This window comes from Oryx dammah, unplaced genomic scaffold (genome assembly GCF_014754425.2).
Source record: "Oryx dammah isolate SB20612 unplaced genomic scaffold, SCBI_Odam_1.1 HiC_scaffold_25, whole genome shotgun sequence".
Lineage (NCBI taxonomy): Eukaryota > Metazoa > Chordata > Mammalia > Artiodactyla > Bovidae > Oryx > Oryx dammah.
Genome location: NW_024070209.1, coordinates 69352192 through 69378843, shown reverse-complemented (window position 1 = coordinate 69378843; position 26652 = coordinate 69352192). Strand labels below are relative to the sequence as shown.

The 26652-nt window shown below is 43.4% G+C and overlaps 1 protein-coding gene across 1 annotated transcript in view; it reads right to left on the bottom strand.

The window, feature by feature from the left end:
• The window catches only part of ALK (ALK receptor tyrosine kinase), a 734875-nt gene that overhangs the window by 495795 nt on the left and 212428 nt on the right, over window positions 1-26652 (bottom strand). The window contains exon 2 of the mRNA XM_040225696.1: window positions 13252-13371. Coding sequence (XP_040081630.1) covers window positions 13252-13371 — 120 coding nt within the window. The remainder of the gene's footprint in view (window positions 1-13251; window positions 13372-26652) is intronic.

The following is a 26652-nucleotide window of genomic DNA, read 5'->3' as shown; positions in this document are numbered from 1 at the left end:
CAGCTTTCTGTTCACCATGAGAAACAGTATTTACATGGGGCAGTCAACCAATAGCACATGACCACTTCCTTAGTATTTTGTTGTACCACAGGAAGGTTGGTGTTTCTGCCTTAAGGTGATATTTGCAGTCAGCTGTTAGAACTTGAAGCAACATTTGAGGTTGTTTTTCCCATTGGACAGGTGAAAACACCAAGACCCAGGCCAGGGAAGATTTACCCAGGGTCATATGGCTGGTCACCTTCACATACAGAGTGGAGAACATCTCTCCTGGCTGTGGAGGCCTTTCCAAATGGCATCCTCTCCAGGCAGCACCAGGCCTGAGCCAGGTTGAAAATTAGTTACTGAATCACCAGCTCTTACCTCCTCAGGCTTGGCTTATTGGCACATTTAAGCTAAGGCTGTAATGACTCATGGGTGGCATTACAAATGTCAGTGTATTCCTGACAAGCCTGATTTGTGTATTCAATAAAGAACCATATGAAGCACCATACACATGTGGCAATTTTCTTGTAGGTGACCTTTAGAGGCCATAAAATAGAGCTTCATATTTGAAACTTCAGTTCATTAGATAAAGCTCCAGGAACCAGCAGTCTTGAAATACTGTCAGGCCTTAAGAATTGAATCCAGCTCAAGAGAACTCCTTTGGCTGCCACCAATCCTGAGGCACAAGGTGGGGTCTCCTTTTCTCAAGAGATTTACCAGAACTTTCCAAATGTTGACCTCAAGATCATGAAAGACCCTGAGGACCATCTTAGAGGAAGACACTGAATCCAGAGATATAGAGGAGCTTGCCAAAGGATGCACAGTGGGTGAGTTTAGAATTGTTCTAAATTCCAGTTCCTAACCTGGTAACTTACTATTATCATTCAAAGCTGTGAGTGACAAACAAGTAAAATGATACCTTAAAACAATTTTTAAAATTCTAAAAAACCCATGCTGCATTTTTCTGGAATAAGCTGGCAAAAGCATACATAGGTAGGTTTCAAATATTCCACAATGATCTAATGGCTAAAATAATCTCCAATAAGGCTTTCTGGCTTCTCTTCTGCCAACAAGCTGCTTTTTGGTGGTTGCTGGAAGCTCCTGCTGGACAGCAAGTCTGTGCGCAGGCCAGAAGCTATGTGAAAACAAAGGGAAGAGAAAATGGTGGTCTAGGAGTGAAGTAGGAAGATCCTCTTTTGCCCTGTTTTATATGAAAACCTCAGAGGGGCACCAGGGTGTCTGAGGAGTAAACAGAGACATAAGCTCCAAACTGGGGTCTGACTGCTCAAGGTGAAAGCTTGGCTCTGTCACTTACTAGCTGTGTTATCTCAGGGCAAATTATTTAATTTCCGTGTGGCTCGATTTTGTTTTCACTTTAAAGTGAGGATTAAAACAGGGGCCACCTCAGGGAATTATGAGGAGGATTAAATGCAATACACACATCAAGCACCTGGCATGGGGACTCACACACACAGTCTGATTCTTACTAAATGATGGCAAGCCTTGTTCTTGCTCTCCAGTTGGCTCCATGCTCAGTCACCACAGAGCAGAAATAAAGGGGCGCATGTTCAGCAATGAAGGCAGAACTATGTGAAACCTTGTTGAAGCTCCTCCTCACTTTGACAGGCTGATCAAGCTTTCCTTTGGAAGTGAAGTCACGCTAAACCTTGAGTAAGAAGAGCTAGGTTCAAGCCCTGGCTTGAGATATTACTTCAAGCAAGTCCTTTAACCTCTCTAGGCCTCAGTTTCCTCATCTGAAAAATGAGGTAGTGGAAAAAAATGATCCTCAGATCTCATCCATCTCCATCCTCCTAACACTAATTTCACCTTTGGGCATGGCTGAAACAAGCTTTCTAATCTGGCTCTAGCCAGCTGGTCAGCAGAATCCCAAGAGTCCTGACTTCCAGCTCAGGCTCCTTTCTCCTTTCTCCTCTGGGTTTTCTTCTTAAGGAGCACTTAGCCCACCAGTCATCCTCTATGTTAATCCACCAGCTACCGTCAACATTCTGGTCACACTCTTTAGGAGCCCTGCCCCCTGCTTGCACTCGCCCACCACTATTCACTTGGAGGGACCTCAGAACTAAAACCATTCACTTCCTCCCCACCAGCATCCTCCCTACAATGTATCTGGGAACCAACCATCCAATTTAAGACATCTGCTTGGCTCACTTATAATCAAGATGCAGCAAAAAAGGGCCAAGTCTCCTTCAATCAATCAATTATATAAACACAGCCTCGGAAGACAGTCTCAGAGGAGGGAGTGTGTGTGCATGCATGCCCACAAGGGTGGGAGATCAGCACAGAAAGCTCAATTCTCATTTCCCTTATCTGTGGCCGTAACAATATTAGAGATTGAAGAAATGGGACTTGGCTCTTCATTCCAGAACAGAAAATTAGAAATAATTTAAATTCTGAAGTTAATAGCCTCTTCATTTTATAAATAGGAAAACTAAGGCTCAGGAAGGTGAAATAACTTGGCCAAAGTGGCATAGCCCAGGTTCTGGAGAAGCAGAAAGCTAAGACTAAAGTCCAAATTGGACTTATAGGCCAGTTTTCTGCCTGCAATTTCCAGGAAGCGTTTATGCAGAACATGGTATCTCTAGCAGAATGAGGCCAGATCTAGAGAGCATGGTGAAAACATGCTCTTTGTACACTGCTCAGCATGGCATCCACCCAAATGGGATCATTCCTGAAACTAGATGGTTGGAAGAGATCTCTGAGTAGTGTGGCAGCCCCAACAACCGGAGAAGGCTGAGGGTCCTGGGAAGTCCTGACCTCATGCAAGATGACCCTGCCCACTCACTCATCTGTATCTGCCGGTGAGGACCTCCTGAGTGTTGGAGGTGAACATGAGGTTCCTCTCTGGTGCCAATCTCAAAACACAGGCTTCCCTAACACAGACTCTGTGACCTTCAGAAACTCCTAATCCGGTGGGAGAGAAAGACTTACTCACTCCTGACTTTCACCATAAGCAGACCTGCGGAAGACATGGGAACTCAGAACGAGAGAGACCTGCCTGGAAGGATCACAGGCTCACGGAAGAGGCAACTTTGGGGCTGCAGTGAAGGCTGAAAGGATTTTGACAGATGCTAAAGATTTAGCTAGGAAGTTTAAGAATAGAGGAAGGAATGAGGTTATTCCAGGGAGGGTGAGGAATAGTTTGCTTATTTTCAAGCAGTCATGTGAATTTTGAAGCTGGACTGCTCAGCATTAAATCCCAGCTCAGAGAGTATCATGGTTCAGCATAAAGTACTCTCAGGTTCCAGAGGACAAAACTAGGGACTTAAGAGTTTTAAGGAAAAATATTCCAGCAAATAGAGTCATGCCACCAAAATGCAGGCTATTGGCCTCTCACTGGAGCAGCTCTCATTCCTCTTCAGAGAGCATTAGAGAAGCACCTATGCTCCAACACATGGAACTCCCCTGTGCTCCAGCACGTGGAACTCTGTCCTCACAGCTAATCCTGACAGCGATGCTCTCAATTAGGAATCATGACCATTCCCACTCTTCAGATGACAAAGAGAATGAAGGAGAGTGGTTGTCACTGACGGTAAAATCACTCTTAAGAATCAGAGCTGAGACTGAAATTCACATCTCAATCCCAACTGAGCTTCCTCCCCATCATTCAAACAGAGGCTGGAAGATGTCTTGCTTCCATGTCACAGAGGAGACTTTAATAGGCAACTAGGAGGTAAATGAAAGATCTATAGTTTCCAAACCTAATCCTACAGTCCCCACATCCCAGAATCTTGTTTTTCAGCTCTCCATGGGACTTCCCTAGTGGTTCAGTGGCTCAGACTCCACACTCCCAATTCAGGGAGCCTGGGTTCAGTCCCTGGGCAGGGAACTAGCTCCCACATGCCACAACTAAGAGTTTGTAGCTGCAGTTAAAAGACCCTTCATGATGCAACGAAGATCAGAGATCCCACTTGCTGCAACTAAGAGCTGGCACACCCAAATACATAATAAAAATATTTTAAAAATTATTTTAAAAAGAAGCTCTCCAGGCGATGGTGAAGCAACTAGACTGAGTGTGTATGTGAGCTTACCCACATCAGGATGGTACTGACCCTGCACTGATGTGGCCTTTAGGGCAGCAAGAACCGCCAGGCTGACAGAGGCCCAGAATTGAAGTGGTAATATGAGCAAAGCAGTATCTGGGAGTAACATGCGAGGAAATACTCTGTGGCTCAAGTACTGAGAAAATATGAACCACCACCCAGGGGGCAGGAGCAGGGGACAGTTGTAGGGTCTGACAAGCAGGTGGCCTGGGTCTGAATCTCAGCTGTATTACTAGCCCTGGGCAGATCAATGACCTCTCTGCGCCTAATTTACCCGCTGTAAGATGAGGCTATTTGATGAGACTCCTGTGGGCCCCGAAAGCTCACCATTTCTGTGAATTTCTCACAGACCAAATTATTCTAGTCATCTATTCAAATGGGCTGCTTAAAGTCTTGTTAATCTGAAGTCTGTTCTGTCATGAAGTTCTGCCCCTGAGGTAGCTCTTCACATAACATTTCCCTTTAAGAGGATTTCCTTTCATTTTTCTTACTGTTGATCAGTCATTTTCCTGCATATGTTTTGGACACATGTCTTTATAGACTGGTTAGAAATGCTCTGTATACAATATCTCAGATGTCCCAAAGCTGTCAAAACAAAAATTCCTCAGCTCCCTCATGTCTGCTGAATGTGCTTTTTTAGATTGAGAGTTTTTTTTTTTTTTAAAAAGCCTGCCCAAAGTAGTTAAAGACACAGCTTTTATTTCTAAATGAAAATATGTCCAGCCTAGGAACTATTCTCGCCTTACACATGTCTTTCCTGATTAATATGACATTAGGAGTAACAGGGCTTAAGGGAACATCCATACCTTTTACTAAAATAGAGATCCCCAGGAGCAAAAAAGACTGGGAATTGAGGGACTTGAGTATACTCCTAGTCGACCTCTGGACCATTCAGCATATGTTGAAGTTTCATCCAGTGTATGTTTAAGAATGCAACTAAGTACAAAACACTGGGGATGCAAAGGAAATAAGATGTGGATTACTAACCTCTAAGAACTTCCAGTTTAGGAATCAGGATGATTCAGGGCCATACATAACTAAGATATGAAGAGAGTGTGACACAGACAAGCAAAGTGCTGCAGAAAGACATTATATAGCCTTTCTTGCTGAGAAGATGGGAACAGTGAGGTCTGCAACCCTGTAGGTTGCCCTAATTTGGGGTTAATCTGGTCACTAGCTGTGGGGTATGAATGCTCACTACATGGGTCCCAAAAAGAAGCTCTACTAAATCTAATAGGCAGACAGTGTCTTTGCTAAAGCTGAAAGCCTTATTTCCCAAGCAAACCTTCCTATGGGTTTGCCAGTTCATCAGACCCAGGGGTACAGATACAAAACAATCGTACAAGTGTTTAAGCAGCACCATTCAGACGGATACTTACAACCACCTTAGACCTGTGACCTATGATAAAAGTGAACTAGGAAAAAAAAAAAAAGTAAACTAGGCTAACTGATGAACCTGTCTGCAGGGCAGCAGTGGAGACGCACACACAGAGAACAGGCTTGTGGACACAGCGGGGGAAGGAGAGGGTGGGGCCGGTCGAGAGAACAGAATTGAAGCATGCTGCTGTTGCTGCTGAGTTGCTTCAGTCGTGTCCGACTCTGTGCGACCCCATAGATGGCAGCCCACCAGGCTCTGCTGTCCCTGGGATTCTCCAGGCAAGAACACTGGAGTGGGTTGCCATTTCCTTCTCTAATGCATGAAAGTGAAAAGTGAAAGTGAGGTCGCTCAGTCGTGTCCGACTCTTCACGACCCCATGGACTGTAGCCTACCAGGCTCTTCCGTCAATGGGAGTTTCCAGGCAAGAGTATTGGAGTGGGGTGCCATCGCCTTCTCCACATTGAAGCATACACATTACCATTACCATATGTAAACAGATAGCCAGTGGGAATTTGCTGTGTGACACAGAGAGCCCTACCTGGTGCTCTGTGACAACCTAGAGGGGTGGTATGGGCTGGGAGGTGAGAAGGAGGTTCAGGAGTGAGGGGACATATGTATACGTATGACTGATTCATGCTGATGTATGGAAAGAAGTCAACATTGTATTGTAAAGCAATTATCCTTCAATTAAAAATAAATTAATTAGAAAGTAAATAAATTTTAAAAGTAGGCTAGAATCTCTATGAGGGGCAGGAGCAAAGAGCTTGGCAAACTGTAGACACCCACTGTATGAATGAATGTATAATAGACAGACAGATAGATGAAAAGTGATATTTAACATCTCTACCTTGGGTTGAATAAATTAGACCCATCCATGACTGCTTTATCAGGTGACTTAGTTTACACTTGGACCATAAAAAGGATGAAATACAAACTAGGAAAGTAATTTGGTTCATAAGAACCATCAGGAAAGCCCCAGGTTTTGTGGAGAGGGTATCATGTGATGGGATTCTTGGAGAATTTGGGATGCTCAGGTAATAACCATTCCCTGTACAAGTCAGACTATTTTCAGATTTCAAGAGGGGGATGATGCAACCCTAGTATTATCAAACATTTTCATTAACTTTCTCCATAAAAAAAAAATTACAGGAGAAAGAGACATCAGGGTAGCCTGGGTACTCAGAAAAAGGCCTGAGGTAGAAACAGGGACTGAACTGGGCTTTGCAAGCTAGAGCAGTGGGATCTAGGGAGACAGTTTCAAGGAAAGGAAAACAAATTAACCAGGGACAAAATGGAATGAGAAAGCAGGAAACACGGGGGAAGGAGGGGGATGTAAAAGAGAAAGGATATTTACCAGAATGGCAGTTCTCTAGGCAGCTTTGACACTGCTGGTGACTCCCGCATGTAAAATTCTTATCCCTTTGGTTTCTCTGGCTGTTCCACCTTCTGGTTCCCCTCCTATCTTTTCAGTTTCTCCATCTCTGACTGTTTCATGCTCCTCTTCAATCACAGCCTCCGTCATAGTCTGTGCTAACCATTGTCTATCACACCTCTCTCCTCAAAGCCAAGACAGATTTACAATTCTCTACTGACCATCTTTACCTGGGTGTCCTGAAAGCCCTTCAAATATAACTGGTTCAATATAGTCTCTCTATCGTCTCCTCTCTCTCTAGATGTCATAGTCACCATCTCTCTTTGTCAAATATTTCTCCTCCTCCATACTCCGATGGTGGGATCTTCATCTACTCAATTACTCAAGTTGGACTCTCCTACAAGGGAAACCTAGTCAGTCTCACCTTATAGCTGGAATCTCTCCCAGGTTCCCCTCCTGCCCTTCCTTTTCCAGGCTATGCTTCACACATAGGATCATAACTGAACACTTAGTATACCCAGGACTAACTGCTTCTCCAGGCTCCTCTCTCCCAGACCATCTTTACCCTGAGTCACTGGGCTTGACCTGCTTCTCATCACCCCTCTGCACATTCATTCCCTCTGCCTGCAAAGCCCTTCCCAGAGATCTCAGTGGCACCAGGGTCCAGGGCCCAGCTCAGCAGTCCCTGTCTCCTGAACGTCTACCTTCCAAAGTCCTTCAGAGAACTGGCTCTCCCTGCCTGTGTTTAAGGAAGATTTGGGCATGCCTCTGTGACTGCACCTGTCTTATAGCATGCAGGTCTGCCTCATCCTCAAGACTTCTTGTGCTATTGGTATTTAGCATGGCTATGCCTAGAGCAGAACCAGGCATACAGTTAGTGCTCAAAGAGTGTTTATATCCATTATCCCATTCTCTGTGTGTCACAGACACACTAAGGGGGAAATGACGCAGGCAGATGGGTAGGGGTGCAGAAGCAGCTCTCAGGAGGATGATGCTCAAGATCAGAGAAAGCTGTGGGGAGCTACCTTCCCAGGCGTGAGAGCTGAGACTATGTTAACAGGAGCATGAATGCATGACCAGGAGACCACACAGCACTGAGTGATGCTCTCCATATTGCTTATCCGTCAGTCTGTCCCTGTTCCTCACCCATCTCACTCTTTCCCTTTTGTTAATTTCTCTCCTGCTCTCTCTGTGACAGTCATTTTAAATGGATCTCTTTTGATTTGCCTTTCTTGCTTTTGTGTTAGTTGGTCAATTATTCTTTTATTATCATTTTTTATTACCTTTTAATCTGACTTGATTCCTTTCCGTTTCAGTCTGCCATTAACATAGAGGTAATTCGTTGGTATTTATTGAGTGGATCTCTGTGTCTTTATTTTAAAGGCAAGGGATATGATCGAGTAGAGCATTTTAAACAAATCTCTCCTCAAAACATCTAAGCCAACTACTTTCCACTTGATTTCCACAGGCTGAGCTCACTGGCTCCCAGCGGGTCACTGGTCCTCATGGCGACAAATGTTGCCTGCTCTTGGTCTTGTATGACTGCTGGCACTGCTGTTCCTAAAGGACTGTCTTTCTGGTGACTACATCCAGAGCCTTGGCTTATCACGTAATAGAGAAAAATACAGAGGCTCGGACAAGGGACGAACTTGACTTCCTGGCTCAGTGGACTGGGAAGAGAACAGGAAAAGGCCTGGCCTATCAGGGCAGAGGAACTGGTAAGAAAGTGTTCCCCTGTGACAAGGGTCCACTCGGGCTCCCTTATGGAGCTGCTTTTCACTGAAAACACCAGGCTCTTGAGGGCAGTATGTCAGATCATGGCCAGCCACATCACATATGTAATTTCAGAAATGTGATCAGACTGACTTCCTGCCGGAGCTATGAAGTATATCCCACAGGGGGCTGGAGGGCTTTTTGTTTACCATTCTTTATTCTGTGGTAGGTTGATTTTTTTTTTTTTTTTGAGAGAGAGAGATTTAAATTACCCAGTCTTTTCAAAGAAATTTATACATTAACAAGACTGGTGATGGTGGTAGCAGCAGCAAGGGAAGTAATTGAAAAGTCTAATCTTTCTTTGTTTCCAAAAACACCAGTACCTAAATTGGATGGGTCCCAATGGGCTTGAAAGTAGACAAAGTTTTAACAGAACTTTTATTTAAAGTCCAACAATGACTTTGTTGTGCTCTGATGTTGAGATGTTGGGAGGAACCTTTCTTTTCCAGGATTCGGTTTTCTGGACATTGGAGGACTGGAGGGATGAAGCACTACATTATTTTACCAGGACGGTTATAAGAAAATAGTACAAAATGGCTGGTTTCAAATAGCAGAGAATTATTCTCTCACAGTTTTGGAGGCCAGAAGTCTAAAATCAATGCACCAACAGGGCCATGCTCTGAAGGCTCTAGGAGAGAATCTGTCCAATGACTTCCCTTAGTTCTGGTGGTTGCTGGCAATCCTTGGCATTCCTCGGCTTGAAAATGCATCATTCTAATCTCTGCCTCCATTATTACATGATGTTCAGCCTCTGTGTCTGTGTCTGTATCTTTGCTTTCTCTTCTTACAAGGACATCAGTTATATTGGATTAGGACCCACTCTAATCCAGTGTGGACTCAACTGCATCTACAAAGACCCTATTTTAAACTAAGGTCATATTCACAGACAGTGGGGGTAAAGACTTCAATATACCTTGTTGGTATACCGAACCAGAGTCTATAGTAGGGGAGGCAAGACTGCCCATGCTCCTGGGTTGGGGGTGGTTACACTCACATCTAGGAAGAGGTGAATTACCCTAGCTTCCCTGGAATAGTCTCAATTTGGGGACATCGAGTCTTGGTCCTAGAGCTGCCCAGATCTCGGTTATCTGATTGGTCATTCAGTCCAAACTGAGTGGTCAGGCTGTCCAGGAAATGAGAGCCCTTTCTATAGAATGAGGACTTTACCTTTGAATTAACTTTTTGATGTGGTAGAACGAGCACCCAACTTGCAGTCAGAAAATCTGACTTCAGTCTTTTTTAATGCTCACCAGCTCAGTAACTTGGTAACATGGTTAATAAATATCTTGAGCCCTCAGTTTACATTTCTACAAAGTGGGATATAAAATAATTTTCACCCACCACAATTTTTTAACACACTTAAGTGAGAAAGGGGGCTGTGGAAAAGTTTGGCAAAGTATCAAACTTCTTTTCCCAATAAATGAAAATTCTTTTTCTCATTCTCATCTGGGCAGAAACTTTGGTTACTTTGCTCTAAAACATGATCTGATTCTTCCTAAACCCAGAATGGCAAACATGAATTAAAGCTGGGGGAGGGGGGCAATACAATCTGCTTTTGTGGCTCTAGAACTCAAGGTGATCAAAACCCTGTAATCTCTTACTACCTGGAGCTTCCAAATGAAACAGATTTTTATCTGGGTAGGGAGTTGGAGCCCAGTCCTTTAACCAAGCCTATAAATAAGTCCTAAGGCATCAGAGCTGGATGATAAAAGGAAAAAAAAAATTGTTTCTTTAGACACCGCCCCCCCCCACACCTTCTTCAAAGCCTTGAGGGAAGAATGTGCACCTCTGTTTGTTGATGATGAAATTAGCAGGCTCCCATCATTCAAGACAAGATGAGAAAGAGCTGGAATCTGATACAAAATGCCATTGAAAAGAATATATTTTACACAACATAAAAGGCCCCAACGTAAATTAGAAGAAATATGGGGAGACTTCAAAAAGGTAGGTCAAACTTTTTCCTCAAGCAGATAATTACAGGCTGGGGTGAGTAAATCTTATTAGCCTCTATCCACCTCGTCTCTTCTCATAAAACACCAGTGGAGAAGAAAGCCATACTCAATTCAGTCCTGGACAGCTTGCCTGAGAGGGCTGGCCGCCACTGTCTATCATGATGCCTGTGGTTGTACTGCTGAAGCCTACCACTGCCGCCCTCCCCTACCTCCCCACCAGCCGTTCCCTCCCACCTTCACCCCAGAATACAGGTGAGGACAGCCAGCCAGAACCAAGCTCCATCACCAGGGCCCACACTGACTTGCTGAGTCTTAGTTACTTCTTACTGTCTGAAGAACTATTCCTTTGAGCAGCAATTTTCCAGTCAAATTTCTCTACCCAACTTTGAGGTCTTAAAATTGATGAAGTTGTTAACATTTCTTAAAATGTCTTTCATAGCATTTGAAAGTTGTGAATTCATAACCAGTGAGCCTGCTGGCCTCTTTGGTTCATAGACACAGGCTGAGCCCTGCAAACATCCTTAAGGCGAGAGGAGTCTCAGCCTTCAGTTTTCTCTGCTGTGTGTCTCGGGACTAGTCTTCAACGTCCGTGCCCCAGAGGTGCTCTTTGTAGCAATGGGTTGAACTGCCTACAGAACTGTTTCTCTGGCCAGTGAACTCAAAGAGAGGAAGAGTAAGTTTCACTCGTGTTTACTTTTGTATCACCTCTAACATGTGGCACGGGACCAAGCTCACACAGGTAGTGGTAGAGAGAGCTAAGTCCTATGGTCTCAGCTGAATTAAATACAGGAAGAAGATGAAAAGGCTCTGAAGTTACCACTGCACTCAGTCAAGAAGCCACCAACCAAGAATCATCTCTTCTCACCCTGTGAATCAATAGCAATGATGGTGCTGACTTTGGTACCTCACTGAGCATTTGGGCAATGTCTGACCGATGGTTTTGGTTCTCTCCTCTGCCAAGAAGGGAAATTCTGATGATTCCAGGCTACAAGGAACATCTGAAAGGAATCTTGGGAATCGCCCTTATCTATTCTTTTCTCCCCTGGAGCATGCCACCTCACCCTCATTCTATGTATGAGAAAGGGGAGGCCCAGGAAGAAGAAGTAGGTATATTAGAGTCAAACAGTGGAGCGCTAGCAGTTTAAATAAGCTCCAGTGGTTTTCTTCTTTTAACCTGAAACCTCTTTTTGTATGTTTCAGAGAGAATAAATGCAATGCTCTCTGTGTCATGCAAGAGGCAGACCTGACTTTTTTGGACATTACGTTTTATAAAAGTTGTGGAAATACTGAGTGACTTTGAGAGCAAATACAAAAACATTCTCCAAAGACTGCTTCTATCACAAATCTGGGTTTATGAAGCAATAACAGTACAAAGGACCAGATTTCAATTATTTACAAACACCTTTTCTTATCCTAAGATAACACTCAGTGTCTGGCCTAAATAAAATCAAGAAGTAATTTTTATCTGGAATCTCCCGAAAACTAATGACCTTCGCCTCCTACCAGGGGCGGCTTAGGAGTAGCAAAAAACATCCTAAAAGAGTACCATTCTAAACTGCCCTAGGGGTTTTGATGCATTTCTTTTTTAAGTTTGAACTGAAAGTTACAGTTAATCCCAACCCAGACTTACTGCTTCACAAATAGCAACACTAGCACAAGGAAGATCTCTGTTTGGTGCACTTTAAAAAGCTCAAGCCCAGGGGCAGAAACCGAGTGGCAAGAATAGGCAAATATGCCCAGAAGGGAATCTAGAACTCAGTGTTGTACTAGGTTCATAAATATTTAATTGAATCAGGCCTGATGAGTGAATTCCATCCCGGAAGGCCTCTGCATTCATTTATCAGAGACGAGCCTCTGTGAGTTTCTTCTTTGTGATAGGTTAAAGTGAGAAGCAAACAGAGCTTTGTGCCTGCCCTCACAGAGTTCACCCTAGAGGAGTTGAAGAGAAGAAAAAAAATGTCCAAGTAGAAATACAGTAGTTCTCCTCCAAACCTTCCCTTTCCTCTGCAGAGGCCCAGCTTCTGTGAACTAGCAGGATGAGGAATACCACACCATGTAATTCTGGCCTCAGCCTGACAGAGTGAGTAGGTAGCTCCCTAGAAGAAAAAGTGAAGGGAAGAATTCTGCTTCTGTCCTTAGAAAATCCACTTTGTATGACCTTATGCTCTGTTTCTGCATCTGTAAAAATGAAATGGGACCTGGCCTCCTTACCTCCAAAGTTGTTGCAGAATCAAATGAACTGAAATAATATCTAGGAACATGTCTGGGTACTTTTAAGGAGGTACCTAAATGTCAGGAAATCTCTTGAGGGGGCCCAGAAGATCTGTGACCCTCATAATAATCCTCTCTCAAGAGATCACTACAGAGACACTCATGGATTAGAACCATGTATCTAGAAAGCCACAGTCAAAATGCAAACATTACATTTTGATGTAATGTAAGTCAAAGCATTACATCTCATGGTGGGTAAAGCGCAGTCAGGAATACCACACACGCATAAAGGCAGCTGGAATAAGATGTGGCAGCCACAAAGCCTTTGGCTTCCTTCGGATACAGAAGACGGCTGACAGTCTGGAGAGGCCCAGCCTGGGGGCAATGGTCTTATGGAGGTGGCTGTCAGTGGAAGACTAAGGTCACAGAAAGACAAGCCATACATCACTAATTGCAACTCACAGCTTCTTTAATTATGAGATGGTGACTATACATTACAAATAACTAACAAAATATACTTACCATATCGGCTGCGATGAGACAGGAAAGGGAAGGAATCTTTCATTATCCAGGTCAGATTCCATGCAAAAGAATCGGGAAGAAGAGAAGGCAGGTTTGTTGGTGACTCCAAGGAGCTCTGACCTGAACATAAAAAAGACAAAGAGAATACTGATCTTTGTGCTTGGGATGTGTCTTTTAGCTGTCACTCATATGGCTTATAAGAGAAAATTCAGAGGAGGCTTTCATGACATCTATTGGAAAATGAGGGGGGAAAAGACTGAGCCACTAGTAGATTGAATTGACCTCAGGACCTCAATCCACACTTTCTACCAAGGGCAGTAAGATCCAAGAAGTCTGAATCTTGTGACTAGGCCGTGCCAAAGATGTATGGTAGAAGAATTAGAAGCCAGGATACTTAATGGTTTGGTCTAATAGTTCTATCCAAAGTCTGTTCTGCCTGTGAGAATTTGAGCAACTTTACAGAGAATTTTAATTCATCGCATTCAAATAATGCCTCCACTCTACTTTATGTTCAGACTTGTAACTTCATCTAATGTTGTTTGCTTGGGTTATTGCCTTATCAATAAGAATGTTGAAACTGCACTCAGAAGTTATGAGTTTTTTGACAATTATGCTATTTTGGGGGGGAAAATGCTAGGTGATGAGTTTTCCTATAGCTGAGAGTCCAGGGGAGCCACAAAGGATTAATGTTTCTGATTTGCATGAGAGAAAGAAGGATTGAGAGAAAAAGAGTAAAAGCACCATTATTCCTTTGCTTAAAAGTACCTCAAGTGGGTTTCATGTGGTGTAAAGTAATTATAATATATCTACAAATCAAACGAACATAGGCTGCATGCTCTTATGCAGTTCTTCCCAGAAATCCCCAACCCATTGCTATTTGCTAATGTCTTAAGGCGGTAAAACTTTTTCTATTAAAGGACCAGTTTGACCAGTTTGAGCCTATCTGTTTAGGAGATAGGCTGAGTGTGGGCAGGAGGCAAAGAAGGGAACTAGAATTTCTTCTGCAGCTTCCATGGATGAGGCACCATGCTGGGCTCTTAACTCACATAATTTCACAATGACTCCCTGAGATAAGCCTTACCATCTCAGTTTTACATGTGCAACAACTGAGGCTTAGAGGGCAAATGATGGAATCAGGAACTGAAGCCACGTTTGCCTGACCTCAAGAGGCCATGCTCTACCATGAGTGGGCTGGCTTGCTACTCAAACAGAAAGTGTTAAACCACCTGGAGTGATTTCACAAAGAGGAAGTAGAGGAAAAAAAGAAAAAAGAAAAGGAAGCAACAGTAGCAGAACACAGAACACAGCCTGTTTGCTTTGCAGATTCTAACACATCACTTCCAGCATGTACTCCTCCAGGCCCTATTATGCCTTCAGTCCCCTTATAGTATCAGTCCCTGTGCATATGCTTTAAGGAAATCATTGCTCTGAGTGGTCCCAGCAGCCTTTTGTTTCCAGGCTGCTCCACTGTTTTATCTACAGGCGCTATCTTTTCGTGAAGCCCACTTGTCCCTGTAACTAGAACAGAATGGGCATTCTATACTCTCCTTCCAAAGAAACATTCTTCTTTCTGCCTTCCAAAGACTGGAGTTGGAAGTGCTGGCCTGAGTATCTAGAAAAGACTCCCACACGTGATTTAAACAGAAAAGAGTTGAATTGGTTGGTACCTAGATACATCTTTTGTAGCATTTCTCCAAAATGGCTCAGAGGAACGCACTGGAAGGAGTCAGACGTTATACTAGTAAGTTTGAAAGAGCAGCCACCTCATTTCACCCTCATATCAACTCTGTTTTATAGATGGGCAATGGGGCTGAGAGAATTGAGGTCCAAGATCACACAGGTCTACTTAAGAGCAGGCTTGAGGTTATCAGACTTTTAAAGAAGAACGCTGAGTGAGCACACGTGGACTAGGCATTGTGGTAAGTGCTTTACATGTGTGATTACGCTCGATTCCTACAACAACCCTGTGAATCAACACTATTATTGGGCCTTATTTTGAGAACAGGGAAACAAAGGCTGAGAGAGGTTAGATGCCCTGATTGTGGCCACATGACCCGCAGGCAGGAGACCACAGAGTCAACAGATCAGGCTGACCTGATGCTATAGCCCTTGCTCCTCATACCGCCCTTCAGGGGCTCCCACAAACTACTCCATGGTGATCAGTTCTCTATAGGGCCCTTCAGCGTCCCCACTGGTCAATGGCCAAGATCAGAGATAAGAGTCTGCTCCAGACTGGGTCAACAGTGTGAGGGTTATGAGAAGGCTTTGACAATCAACTCCTTGCAAAGAACCCCATGTGAATAAAAATTGGCATCTCTATGTCTGAGTCATCAGCGGAGCTCAAATTTTAAGTAATTCTGAAGCAACAGGAAGATCAAGTCTAGGTGATATTTCCCAGTTTCAGAATTATGTCATTTTTCTTAGCCATACAGTTTGGGAATGGTATTAACTTCTTCCTGGATGTGAAGCACCAAGTGAATGGGGCTAGACATCAGGAGGCACTTATGAATCTGTACCTGGGTATGGATGGCAGATTAAGTTAATATGGATAAGGCTCAGGTTATATACTCAGGGATAAGAAATATCTGAAATAATTCAAAAGGAGGGCTCTGAAGGCTGAGTCATGGCCTAGCAAGGAGCCATGGACCTCACTGTGGGTCATTCCTAAAGACGTAAACTTAAACCATTTTACATCCAAAAGTGAAAGTGTGAGTCGCTCAGTCATGCCCTACTCTTTGTGACCCCATAGATTGTAGTCCGCCAGGCTCCTCTGTCCATGGAATTCTCCAGACAAGAATACTGGAATGGGTAGCCATTCCCTTCCCCAGGGGATCTTCTCAACCCAGGGATCAAGCCTGGGTCATCCACATTGTGGGCAGACTCTTGACCATCTGAGCCACCAAAAATGCCAATAAATAGTTGAGCACTTTCAAAGGTGAATACTGGAGAGAAAGCATGCATTTTTACCCGACCCTTATACGATTCTCAGAATTTCTGCTAGTAGGCTGGGTTCACACATGGTCCCCAGAGGGAAGTGGATAATGATTTGCTGCATGAGACTGGAGGAGCTAACGGAGGTCAACCAAAACAATGGGTCTCCTCACCTGAAAGCATAAAGACTAAGAAAAAGCACAGTCTACAAGAATGAAGGTGTTTGTCAAAATCAGAATCACTGACACAGAAGTGGGTTCTAGTTAATGTTAACAGAATATGCATAAACGTAGACTGGAAAGAAGAAAGCACTGCATTTAAGTGCAGGGAAGAAGCTCTCTGCTCCCTTTACACTTCATTTCCACCTCCTACCCACCTTCAGCCCTGGTGGGAATGGGGGTTTCCAGCATAGAGAAAAGCTATGCATAAGAAGTAATCCATTTAAGCAAGAAAGAAGCTTGGGTTTTTGGTGCTTTCCTCTGGAAATGTGAGGATCCAGAGTGAATCTCACTACCATAGACTTATGGGGTGAAGGTATGAACTGAGACCCTCTGGTGCAAACAGAATGTATCTTGGACCCTGAGGGAGAGGGGTAGAAAGGAAAGGAGAGGAGAAAGTAGGAGAAAGGGCTTCCAGGTGTCCAAGTGATAGCCAAAACCACCTGAGGAGAAAAGTAATGTAATGTACTCTGGACTGAGGACATTTTTGATTGGCTACAGATAAGATTGTTTTAGGTTTTGGAGGGGATTAGGGGGATCTACTTTCCAGGTATCACAGGTTATCTAGGCACAGTGAAACCTCTAACTTCTTAACACTACTCTTTTCTGACCATGTGTCACCCCTCTCGCATCCTCAACTTAGATTCCAGGATTCGTCACAATAATAATTCCACTACAATAATTCCCTTGCAAACATGTGCAACTCCTGTCCTTTCGTCCTTCACAGTTGTCCTGAGCATCTGAATGTGGTGGTAGGAGAGGAGGGGAGGAGTATACCAGATGCTTAAAAGTTTCACTTTAAAATTATGACCACAAACCTCAAGAGGACCCTCAGGACTGCCCAGGAATTCTGAATTCCCTGATGGGCTCAATTCACCCTCGCTCTTCTAGTCTCACTAATTCCAAGGTTTTCTTACCCCTCAAGCCTCCAATCCCTGACCCTTATTCCTCCACTTTCTCAGCTAGTGAACTTGTTTTTTATTTTATTGAAAAAAGAGAAGCAAATCTACCAACTCAGATGTATCAGTAACTTTATATCCTGCCTTCTCTCCTGCTAAAACAGGCTGACCACACTCTAAGCAGTGGCAGCCTCTCCACCTAGTTGTTAATCTCATCACATCCCAAGAAATCCACTGGTGCAGTAGTTTGTCCTTTCTTCTGTATCAACAGTCCCCCCCGCAACTTCCAAGTCAATCTCATCTGCAGCAAGTGTATACATCTTTAAAAAAAAGAAAAGAGAAAAAACTTCACTGACCCACACACTCTTCTTCAGCCATCCTCCCATTTCCTGCTCTCCTTCACAACTAAGTATCTTAAAAAGATCTGTCTATGCTTCTGTCCAGAGAAGGCAATGGCACCCCACTCCAGTACTCTTGCCTGGAAAATCCAATGGATGGAGGAGCCTGGTGGGCTGCGGTCCATGGGGTTGTGAAGAGTCGGACACGACTGAGCGACTTCACTTTGACTTTTCACTTTCATGCATTGGAGAAGGAAATGGCAACCTACACCAGTGTTCTTGCCTAGAGAATCCCAGGGACGGGGGAGCCTGGTGGGCTGCCGTCTATGGGGTCGCACAGAGTCAGACAGGACTGAAGCAACTTAGCAGCAGCAGCAGCATGCTTCTGTCTCTAATTTTCCTCTCTCATTTCCTCTTCAGTGAAATTAAATCAGGATCGTCTCCACTTTGCTGGGTTAAGGTCACCAAAGACCCCACGTTACAATGAATGAGTCTTGGTTCCTCTCTTACTGGACCACTCAGCAGCACTGGATCACGCTGATCTTCACTGCTTCTGAGATTCTTCACGTCTCAGTGACACGCAGTCCTTGGCTGCCATAGCCCTTGTCTCCTACCTCAGTGGCAGGTCTTCTCTACCCCTCTTTGCCAGATCTTCCCCATTTTCCAGACTGTACAAAAGGAACATTCTCCATTTCCTAGCAGTAACTGCCCAGGAAATTTCACGGCTGAATATTCAATTTCATCACAGTAGTTTTAACCAGCTGACAATAAACTCTGACCATGAATTTCAAGTGAGTCCAGGACACCAGACCCTTAAACTTCACTAAAATCTCTTGACCCATGAACAAGGGATTTGCTTTAACCAAACATGATCAGACTTACGAATCCAGTCTCTCCTATCTAAAGTGCTGATTTTCAATTCTGAATTAGCATGACCACCATGTAACTCTTCCTAGGGCTCTAAAAACTCTGAATTTTATTCCTTAGAGAACTGCTCAGTGAATTTCTTGCCTGACATGTAAATAAGCTCAGCTGTTTTTCTTTTTTAAAAACTTGATGGGGGAGGGATTTTCTGTTTTATTATTTTACAGGTGTTGAAAGTTGGGTAACTTGGGACATGTCTCATCCCCATCTAAACTCACTCCCCAAAATGATCTCATCCAGTTTTATAGCTTTAAATATCATCTATATATTAACGCCACTAAATTTATATCTCAAGGTCCAAGCGCTCCCCTGAACAGCAGAACATATATCCAACTGCCAGTCTGCAATCTTCATTTTATTCCTGGGTAAGTATCACAGACTTAATACATGCAAAAATAAACACGTGATGTCTCTCCATCTAAACCCCAGGTGTTCTCTATTTCACAAAGGTGGCAATGCTCTCCTGCTTCCTTGGGCCAAAACCAAGGAGGAATCCTTGACATTTTTTCCCCATGGCCCACAACAATTCATCAACCAATCTCAACATTATGTCCCTCTCTTCTCTCCCCAGATCACCTCTCACTCTGACAACTGCTATGAGCTCCCAGCTGGTCCCTTGGTTCTCCTATTGCTCACCTTCAATATGTTCTCCACACAGCAGTTGGATTGGCACTTCAGCCCTGAAACAGCATTAACATTTCTTGCCATGACCTAGTCCTTTAAGGTCCCACATGATCTGGCTCCTGGTCTCTTTCTGACCTCATTTCCAACCATTTTTCCCTTGCTCATGGAGCTCCAGCCTTACAGGCCTCCTTGCTATTCCTAAACTCAACAAGCAGGCTCCCATCTCAGGGCTCTTGCGCTGGCGGGTATCAGCCTAAAAATTCCTCTGCCCTACTGGAACGAAATCATCCCATCTTTCCATCCAGGTCTCTGCCCAAATGTCACCTCCTCAGAGAGATCTTCCTAGTCATTCTATAGTCGCTCAGTCATGTCTGACTCTTTGCAACCCTATGGACTGTAGCCTGCCAGGCTTCTCTCTCCATGGAATTCTCCAGGCAAGAATACCAGAGTGGGTAGCCATTTCCTTCTCCAGGGGTTCTTTCCCACCTAGGGATCAAACCTAGGTCTCCCCCATTGCAGGCAGATTCTTTTTTTCTTAATGTATTTTTAATTTTAATAGGATTATCAGACTGCCTTCCCCAAAAGGCTGTCACAATTTCCAATTCCACTAATAATACGTGAGTCCCCTTTCCCCTGTATTCCACGAATAATAGATATTAGGAGCTTTATGGTTTTGCAAGGATGTTTGGTATAAAGGAATATCTATTACTTGATTTTTCATATCCTTGACTATGAGTGAATTTGTACATCTTTTTGTGTGGCCTTCCATTTACTAGGGGAGGGGAATAGTGGTATTAATTTGCCGTTCACTAAATTGACTAATATTTTTGCCTATTTTTTGAGTTGTTTTCTCATTGTCAGTTTGAAAGATATCTTTATTGCAATAAAGATATATATTATAGCTATCATAAAAGTTATATACTACATATTGTAGCTATTAAGTTATATTTTTATTACATCTTTTTCCAAAGCTAGTATTTGATTATCAACTTTAAATTTTCTTGCTGTGCATTTTTATTCTTAAATTTTATTTAGAATATTTTTAAAGTTACAGAAATAGTTGCAAAGATAACTCAGAGGCTTCCCCAATACCCTTTACTCATATATACATATATTTGTGCAGGCAGATTCTTTACCATTTGAGCCATGAGGGAAGCCCACATACTCCATTAACAACTCTATATCACATTGATCTGCATTTATTGTTTCTTATATTTATATTTGTTTGTTTATTGTGTCTCTCCTGCATTAGTCACTGCTATGTCCCCATGCCTGGCACATAATAGGCACTCAGTAAATATTTGTCAAATAATGAAACCAGAGTTTTGGAGAAAATTATTAGCTCTGATACTTATTAGCTGTTTAACTCAGGCCAATCACATACTCAGTGAAATCTCAATGTCCTGAAAAAATGATAAAAACAAGAATAATGGATGCAAACTCTCAGGATTTTGTACAGGCCAGATGAAATAATGTACACATGATGTATCAGTCACACCACTATTGAAATTTTATGCTTTTATTTCTGTTTCAGAATCCAAAATGAATGAGAGTCTTGGTTCCTCTTCTATCTGAAGATCTAGGATACAATGTCCAAAAATGAAAAGTGCTCCAAAAGAGCTATTTCTCTGTTATTCACTAGTTAATTATTAACTCTGCCAACTGTCTACAATCTCTACTACCCCAATTTCAGCCAATTGGCAATGTCTCTATATTCAGTGTTTATTATTATACGTCTTACTATGTGTCTGTTTATCTCTAAGCCAATGTACATAATACAATGAATATATCATACTTGCATTGGCATAAATAATAAAGAGCTATGTATGTGTGATGGTTATTTACATGAATGCCCTGGGTTCACTATCAAGCATGTTTTACAAACCTCCATCAATAAAATGTAAAAATGCTTCTCTTCTAAATGCTCTCTGGAACTGCTCCTGCCTTGCCTTGCACACGTTTTGCTTATTTATTTTCCTCCCAACGATAAAACAATCAGTGACTGCCTGCTAGTTTTTCCCCCTTATTTGAAAACACACTTAATAATGCATTCTTTAACAATGATTTTGTGTCACATGAAACAAAGCTTAATGTGGCCAAATAAATAGCCGTCCAGATGTCAAACAGTGGTGAGCAGGTACAGCAAGGCTGGGCACAGGGGAGGGCTCCCAACCTGGGACTGGCAGCCCAGAGAAACGGTTTCAGTATTCACAGGATTGAGCCCACACCTGTGCAGCCAAAGAAACCTCAGTGAATTTACATGGCTACTAGAGTCAGCAGTGATGTTGGAGTAGTGACAGGCAGTTCATTTAGTCTGAAAAACAGATGTGATTTTCAGACGCAAGAGGGAGAATTAGCAGATATGCCCTTTGTCCTAAACACACAGACCCCCCTACACCCTCTCCAGGCCTGGAAAATGAGGGGGCTGAACTTTCAGTTCAGTCAGCTCCTTTCCAGTTCAGGGAATCAACTCTTCTGTAGTTTGCTTTCACATTTCCTTCCAGTTGGCTCATTCAGAGAGCAGCTATTAGTGTCAGGGCAGAATTTGAATAGAACTAAACGGCCCCATTTCACCTTACCTTTCACTAAACTCCACTCCACCTCTGCCAGGAAGGTTTGTGCTCTTTCTTGATAGCTCAAGTCCTGAAGCAAAATTATTATTTCTCATAAAGTTCTCTTGTACCATTGAAAGTCATAGTTTCAACACATGTTCCTTGTCTATCTCCCCAGTACCCCAAAGGACCTGTGTATAACTACCAAGTTCATTCAGTGGTGAACCCCATCTGTCAGTCAAATAAAAGCAGGCATTCCTTCCCAAGGCATGGCATTAAGGAATATTGATGGAACACAAAGGAAATTGTCAGCGTGGTCCCAGCTCTTGGGGACTGGTTACCTGCAAGGTATACTAGACCCACACATAAAAGGGAATTACAAAGAGGTTCCCGCAGAAATGGCTGAAATGTGTCAATGTGAAGCCAACACACTTTGGCCACTACTTGCTTTTTCATTCTCATTTCCCACACAGAATCCTTTCATATTCTATCTCTGTCACACTTCAGTCTCCAAACCTTTGCCCAAGTTGATCTCTACCTAGAACGTCCTTCTTGACCTGCTGCTTTCTTAAATCCTACCCTTTCTTGAAGGGGCAAACCAAATCCCTCCTTCTCCGAGGTTCCCCATCTTTCCGAGCTGCAGTCTCATCAGAGCAGCTGAGCTGGGATTCAGAGTGGCCCAAAGCAAAACTTGACTGGGCCTTCTTAACCACCATGGCTTACTGTCACTTCGGAATGTGCCATTAGACCATTTACCAAACACATTTGTTCAAATTATCTTGTTTGTTCATGACAATGAAGTACACTAGTTTATTCATTTAATTCACAACTTTCACGTGAACAGATTTAGAAGAAATTAGCAAAAGCTTTTCATAGGGGCTGCTGTTCTGTCTCATGTGGGACATATTGACATGCTTTCCAAGGTCAAGGCCAAGGCCAGATCAGGGGCATAGACCCCAGGGATACCACATCTGTGCAGACCACCAGTAACTCATAATTCAAGCCAAAGCCAGATAATGAAAGTAATAAGACATTCAATGCTGCCCTGTAGAACTTGTGTCCCAAGTTGCTACATTTTGACCTATCTAGAGATGACCTCAGCATTCCAGGAAGAGCTCCTGACTGGCCCGTGAGCCCTGCTGTATCTACGGCTCTGGCACCCCTGCTGCAGGTGCGCTTGGTTCCTGGCCCTACTTACCTAGCCCAGGTGGACTCTCTGGCTTTCAGTAGTGGAGGAAGGCTCATTGGCATTTCTACTAATCCAAGAGTGCAATGAAGAGGATATCACTCTCTGAGTAGCCTGATGCTTCTCTGTCTCTGTGTCACACACACACACACACACACACACACACCCATGTCTGAGTGCTTCCTTTAGCAGGGCAACAGGACTTCATGTTCTGGGTCCATTTCTGTGGCTTGCTTGTACTCTGTGACACTTACTCCACTGTTATTTCAATCCTATCTTCTTGCCTCAAAATCTATTGAGCAGAATAATAATCAAAAGGAAGACTTTGAACTACCACCAGGCCTTTTATCTTGTGATCTCAGAAAGCTTTACCAGGCACTAAATAATTAATGTACTGCAAGTGACACAAAGCCCAGGCAGGGGAGGGAACCAGTCCCTCAATGAAGGACCTTTCTCTTTCCAAGTGAGGGCATGCCTGTGGGAACAACCACCCACCGGCAGGCCCAGTAGTCTCTGGGTAAGTTGGACAAGAAGCTATAGACTATCCAGAAACAAGTCTTCTCTTGACCTGATATTTCTAGTTAGGAAGTGACAGTTACCAGGGTGACCCCTGGGGAAGGCATGGCCCACTTCTACCAGAAGACGTGGCCTCCAGCATAAAAGAGTAGATCCGAACTATTTACACAATCACTGTGATTTATGACTTACTGATGCCTTTTAGAGTCATTCACTCTCATAATCCTCACAATGGTCCTATGGATTGACCCCTTTTACAGATGAGAAGACTGAAATTCCGAAAGCACAACTGCCCTACCCAAGGTCACACAGGGACAATCAGGATAGGACATTCAGCTGAAGACCCTGATAAATGGACCAACCAGAAATGCCACTCTTCAGTACAACCTCTTGGAGATGACGTTGACTTCCCTGGAAAATAGTGGCATTGTGTTTAATACAGCAGAAAGATTCATCAGATTGCAGGTGCCTGAAGCATTCTCCTGAGGATGATAGAATCCCTTCAGGTCAGCCAGGAAGGTGACCTAGAAACACACAGCTTCAGCCGGGGTAGCTGGCTCTCCAGGGCCTCAAGCTCAGCTAGCACTGTTTCCATGACAACCACCAGGTCTGATGCTTGGCCTCGAATTGGGGCCTTGGCTGGTCCAGAGAAACGATGTTTGGGATGGAGAGATGGAGAGGGACAGAACACTTTCTACTAACTTGCAGGCCTTTCAACCCATCTTTATCTTCTTATCACTCCACTCATTCCAGCAAAACAGAGTCTATCCTCCAGGAAACCACACTTTAAGTACCATTTGCTCAGCACAAAGACCTCTCACCCATGGCTGGACACATTTCTGGAAACTGGAAGCAGAATGCTCTAACAGGTTGGTATGTTAGACAGAGACCTGGGTTCCTGGGAACCGTGATGTTACTGTGCGACTTTGGGTTAGCTACTTAAAATTTTTTGAAGTTTTTTTCTCCGTATTTAAAACTGAACTCATCATGCTTCCCCTTCCAACTTTAGGAATGCTCTGAGAATTACTGCAACAGTACCTACAAAGCCTTCAGGCTCTTTTGAAGAAAGATACACTAGCAATCCTGTGCAGTTACCGAGGGGCACTGTCATGATGATATATTTTAAAAACATTTTCACTTGTATTACTAAAATAAACTCAGTTCACAGTAAACTAGATCGGCCAATAACCTGATTTGCTTCTCTGGCTCTGGTGCTGCAATTCCCTCTTACTCCCACTCATCTTGCACTGTGAACAACAGCGGTCAGTGTCACCCTTGACTCCTATGCAGAGACCCATGGTGAGAGCTGGGAAGGACTGTAAAGACCATTTATCTATGTCTTCCCATCACATATATGAGGCAACTGAAACACAGGGCCAGTGCTTTCCCCAAAGTCATCTCATTAGTGAAAACTCAAGACTCTGATCTTCCGACCCTTCATTCTGTGTCTCACCGAACCATGAAAGAAAGTAATAAAGAGAGGAGGAAGGGAAAGAAACACAGAAACATGTATTTTTGTCTTTTAAGCCTTTCAACTACCACTCTGTGCAATACTCAAGGATGAAAAAGAAAATAAGGGAAAAACCAATACTTCATGAGTGCCTATTATGCACAGAGGCCCCATATTAGCTATTTATAATTAATTAATTAAATTGGAAGCTAATTACTTTACAATATTGTGGTGGTTTCTGCCATATATCAACACAAATCAGCCATGGATGCACGAGTATCCCCTCATCCTGAACTCCCCTCCCACCTCCATCCCCACTCCATCCCTCTGGGTTATCCCAGAGCACTGGCTTTGAGTATCCTGTTTCATGCATCAAATTTGCACTGGTCATCTATTTTACATATGGTAATATACACAGGAGCTGGTGATGGACAGGGAGGCCTGGCGTGCTGCGATTCATGGAGTTGTAAAGAGTCGGACACGACTGAGCAACTGAACTGAACTGAATATACGTATTTCAGTGCTATTCTCTCATATCATCCCACCCTCACCTTCTCCCACAGAGTCCAAAAGTCTTTTCTTTACATCTGTGTCTCTTTTGCTGCCTTGCATATAGGATCGCCATTACCATCTTTCTAAATTCCATAATATACTGTATTGGTGTTTCTCTTTCCGACTTACTTCACTCTATATAACAGGCTCCAGTTTCATCCACCTCATTAGAACTGATTCAAACGTGTTCTTTTTTATAGCTGAGTCATATTCCATTGTGTATATGTACCACAACTTTCTTATCCATTGGTCTGCCAATGGACATCTAGGTTGCTTCCATGTCCTAGCTATTGTAAACAGTGCTGCAGTGAACATTGGGATGCATGTTTCTCTTTCAGTTCTGGTTTCTTTGGTGTGTATGCTCAGCAGTGGGATTGCTGGGTCATACAGCAGTTCTATTTTCAGTTTTTTAAGGAATCTCTACACTGTTCTCTATATTGGGTATTTTATAACCACTGTTCCATGTAAATCTCACAGTTTTCTCAATGGGGGATTATTATCCCCATTTCTAATGAGAGACCTGAGGCTCAGAGAGAGATTAAGTAAATGGTCCAAGGTCTTGGAGCCAAATGGGATGCAGCTAAGATTAATTTCATTTGATGAATATTTATTGAGTATCTCCTATGTGCCAAGCTCTACCCTTGACAGTTAGGATATATTAGTGAGCAGAATTAAACACCCCTCTCTTAAATCTCACAGGTTAAGGAGCTTGTAAACTGAGTGTGGTGAGGTAGCAGCAGACAACAGTCCAACAACCTCACAAATCCTTATAACATCTCAGTGTTGGTGTGTGTTATAAAGGAGAGATAAATGGCCCTAAGAGAATGTACAGAAGAGAGACTTGACTCATCCTTAAGGCCAGGAGAGGACTCCCTGAGAAACTGATGCTTGAGCCAAGGTTCTAAAGTAGATAAGTAGACTTAACTAGTGAAAGAGAGTGAGATGGGGTGGGGAGCCAGAGAGGGCCCCCTAACCTCTTCACTGTCTCTCCTATAAGATCATCTAGGAAGGTCACCTAGAAACATACACCTGTAGTCAGGTATATGTTATGTCAGCCCTCTCCAAGGCCTCAAGCTCAGACAGCACTCTTTCTATGGACACCAACACCAGGCCTGATGCCTGCCCCTTGAGATAGGGCCTTGCCTGACCCAGGAGGAAGATGCTTAGTGTGAAATCTGTTAGAGGCCTGGCGGTCTGATGGAGGATGTGCT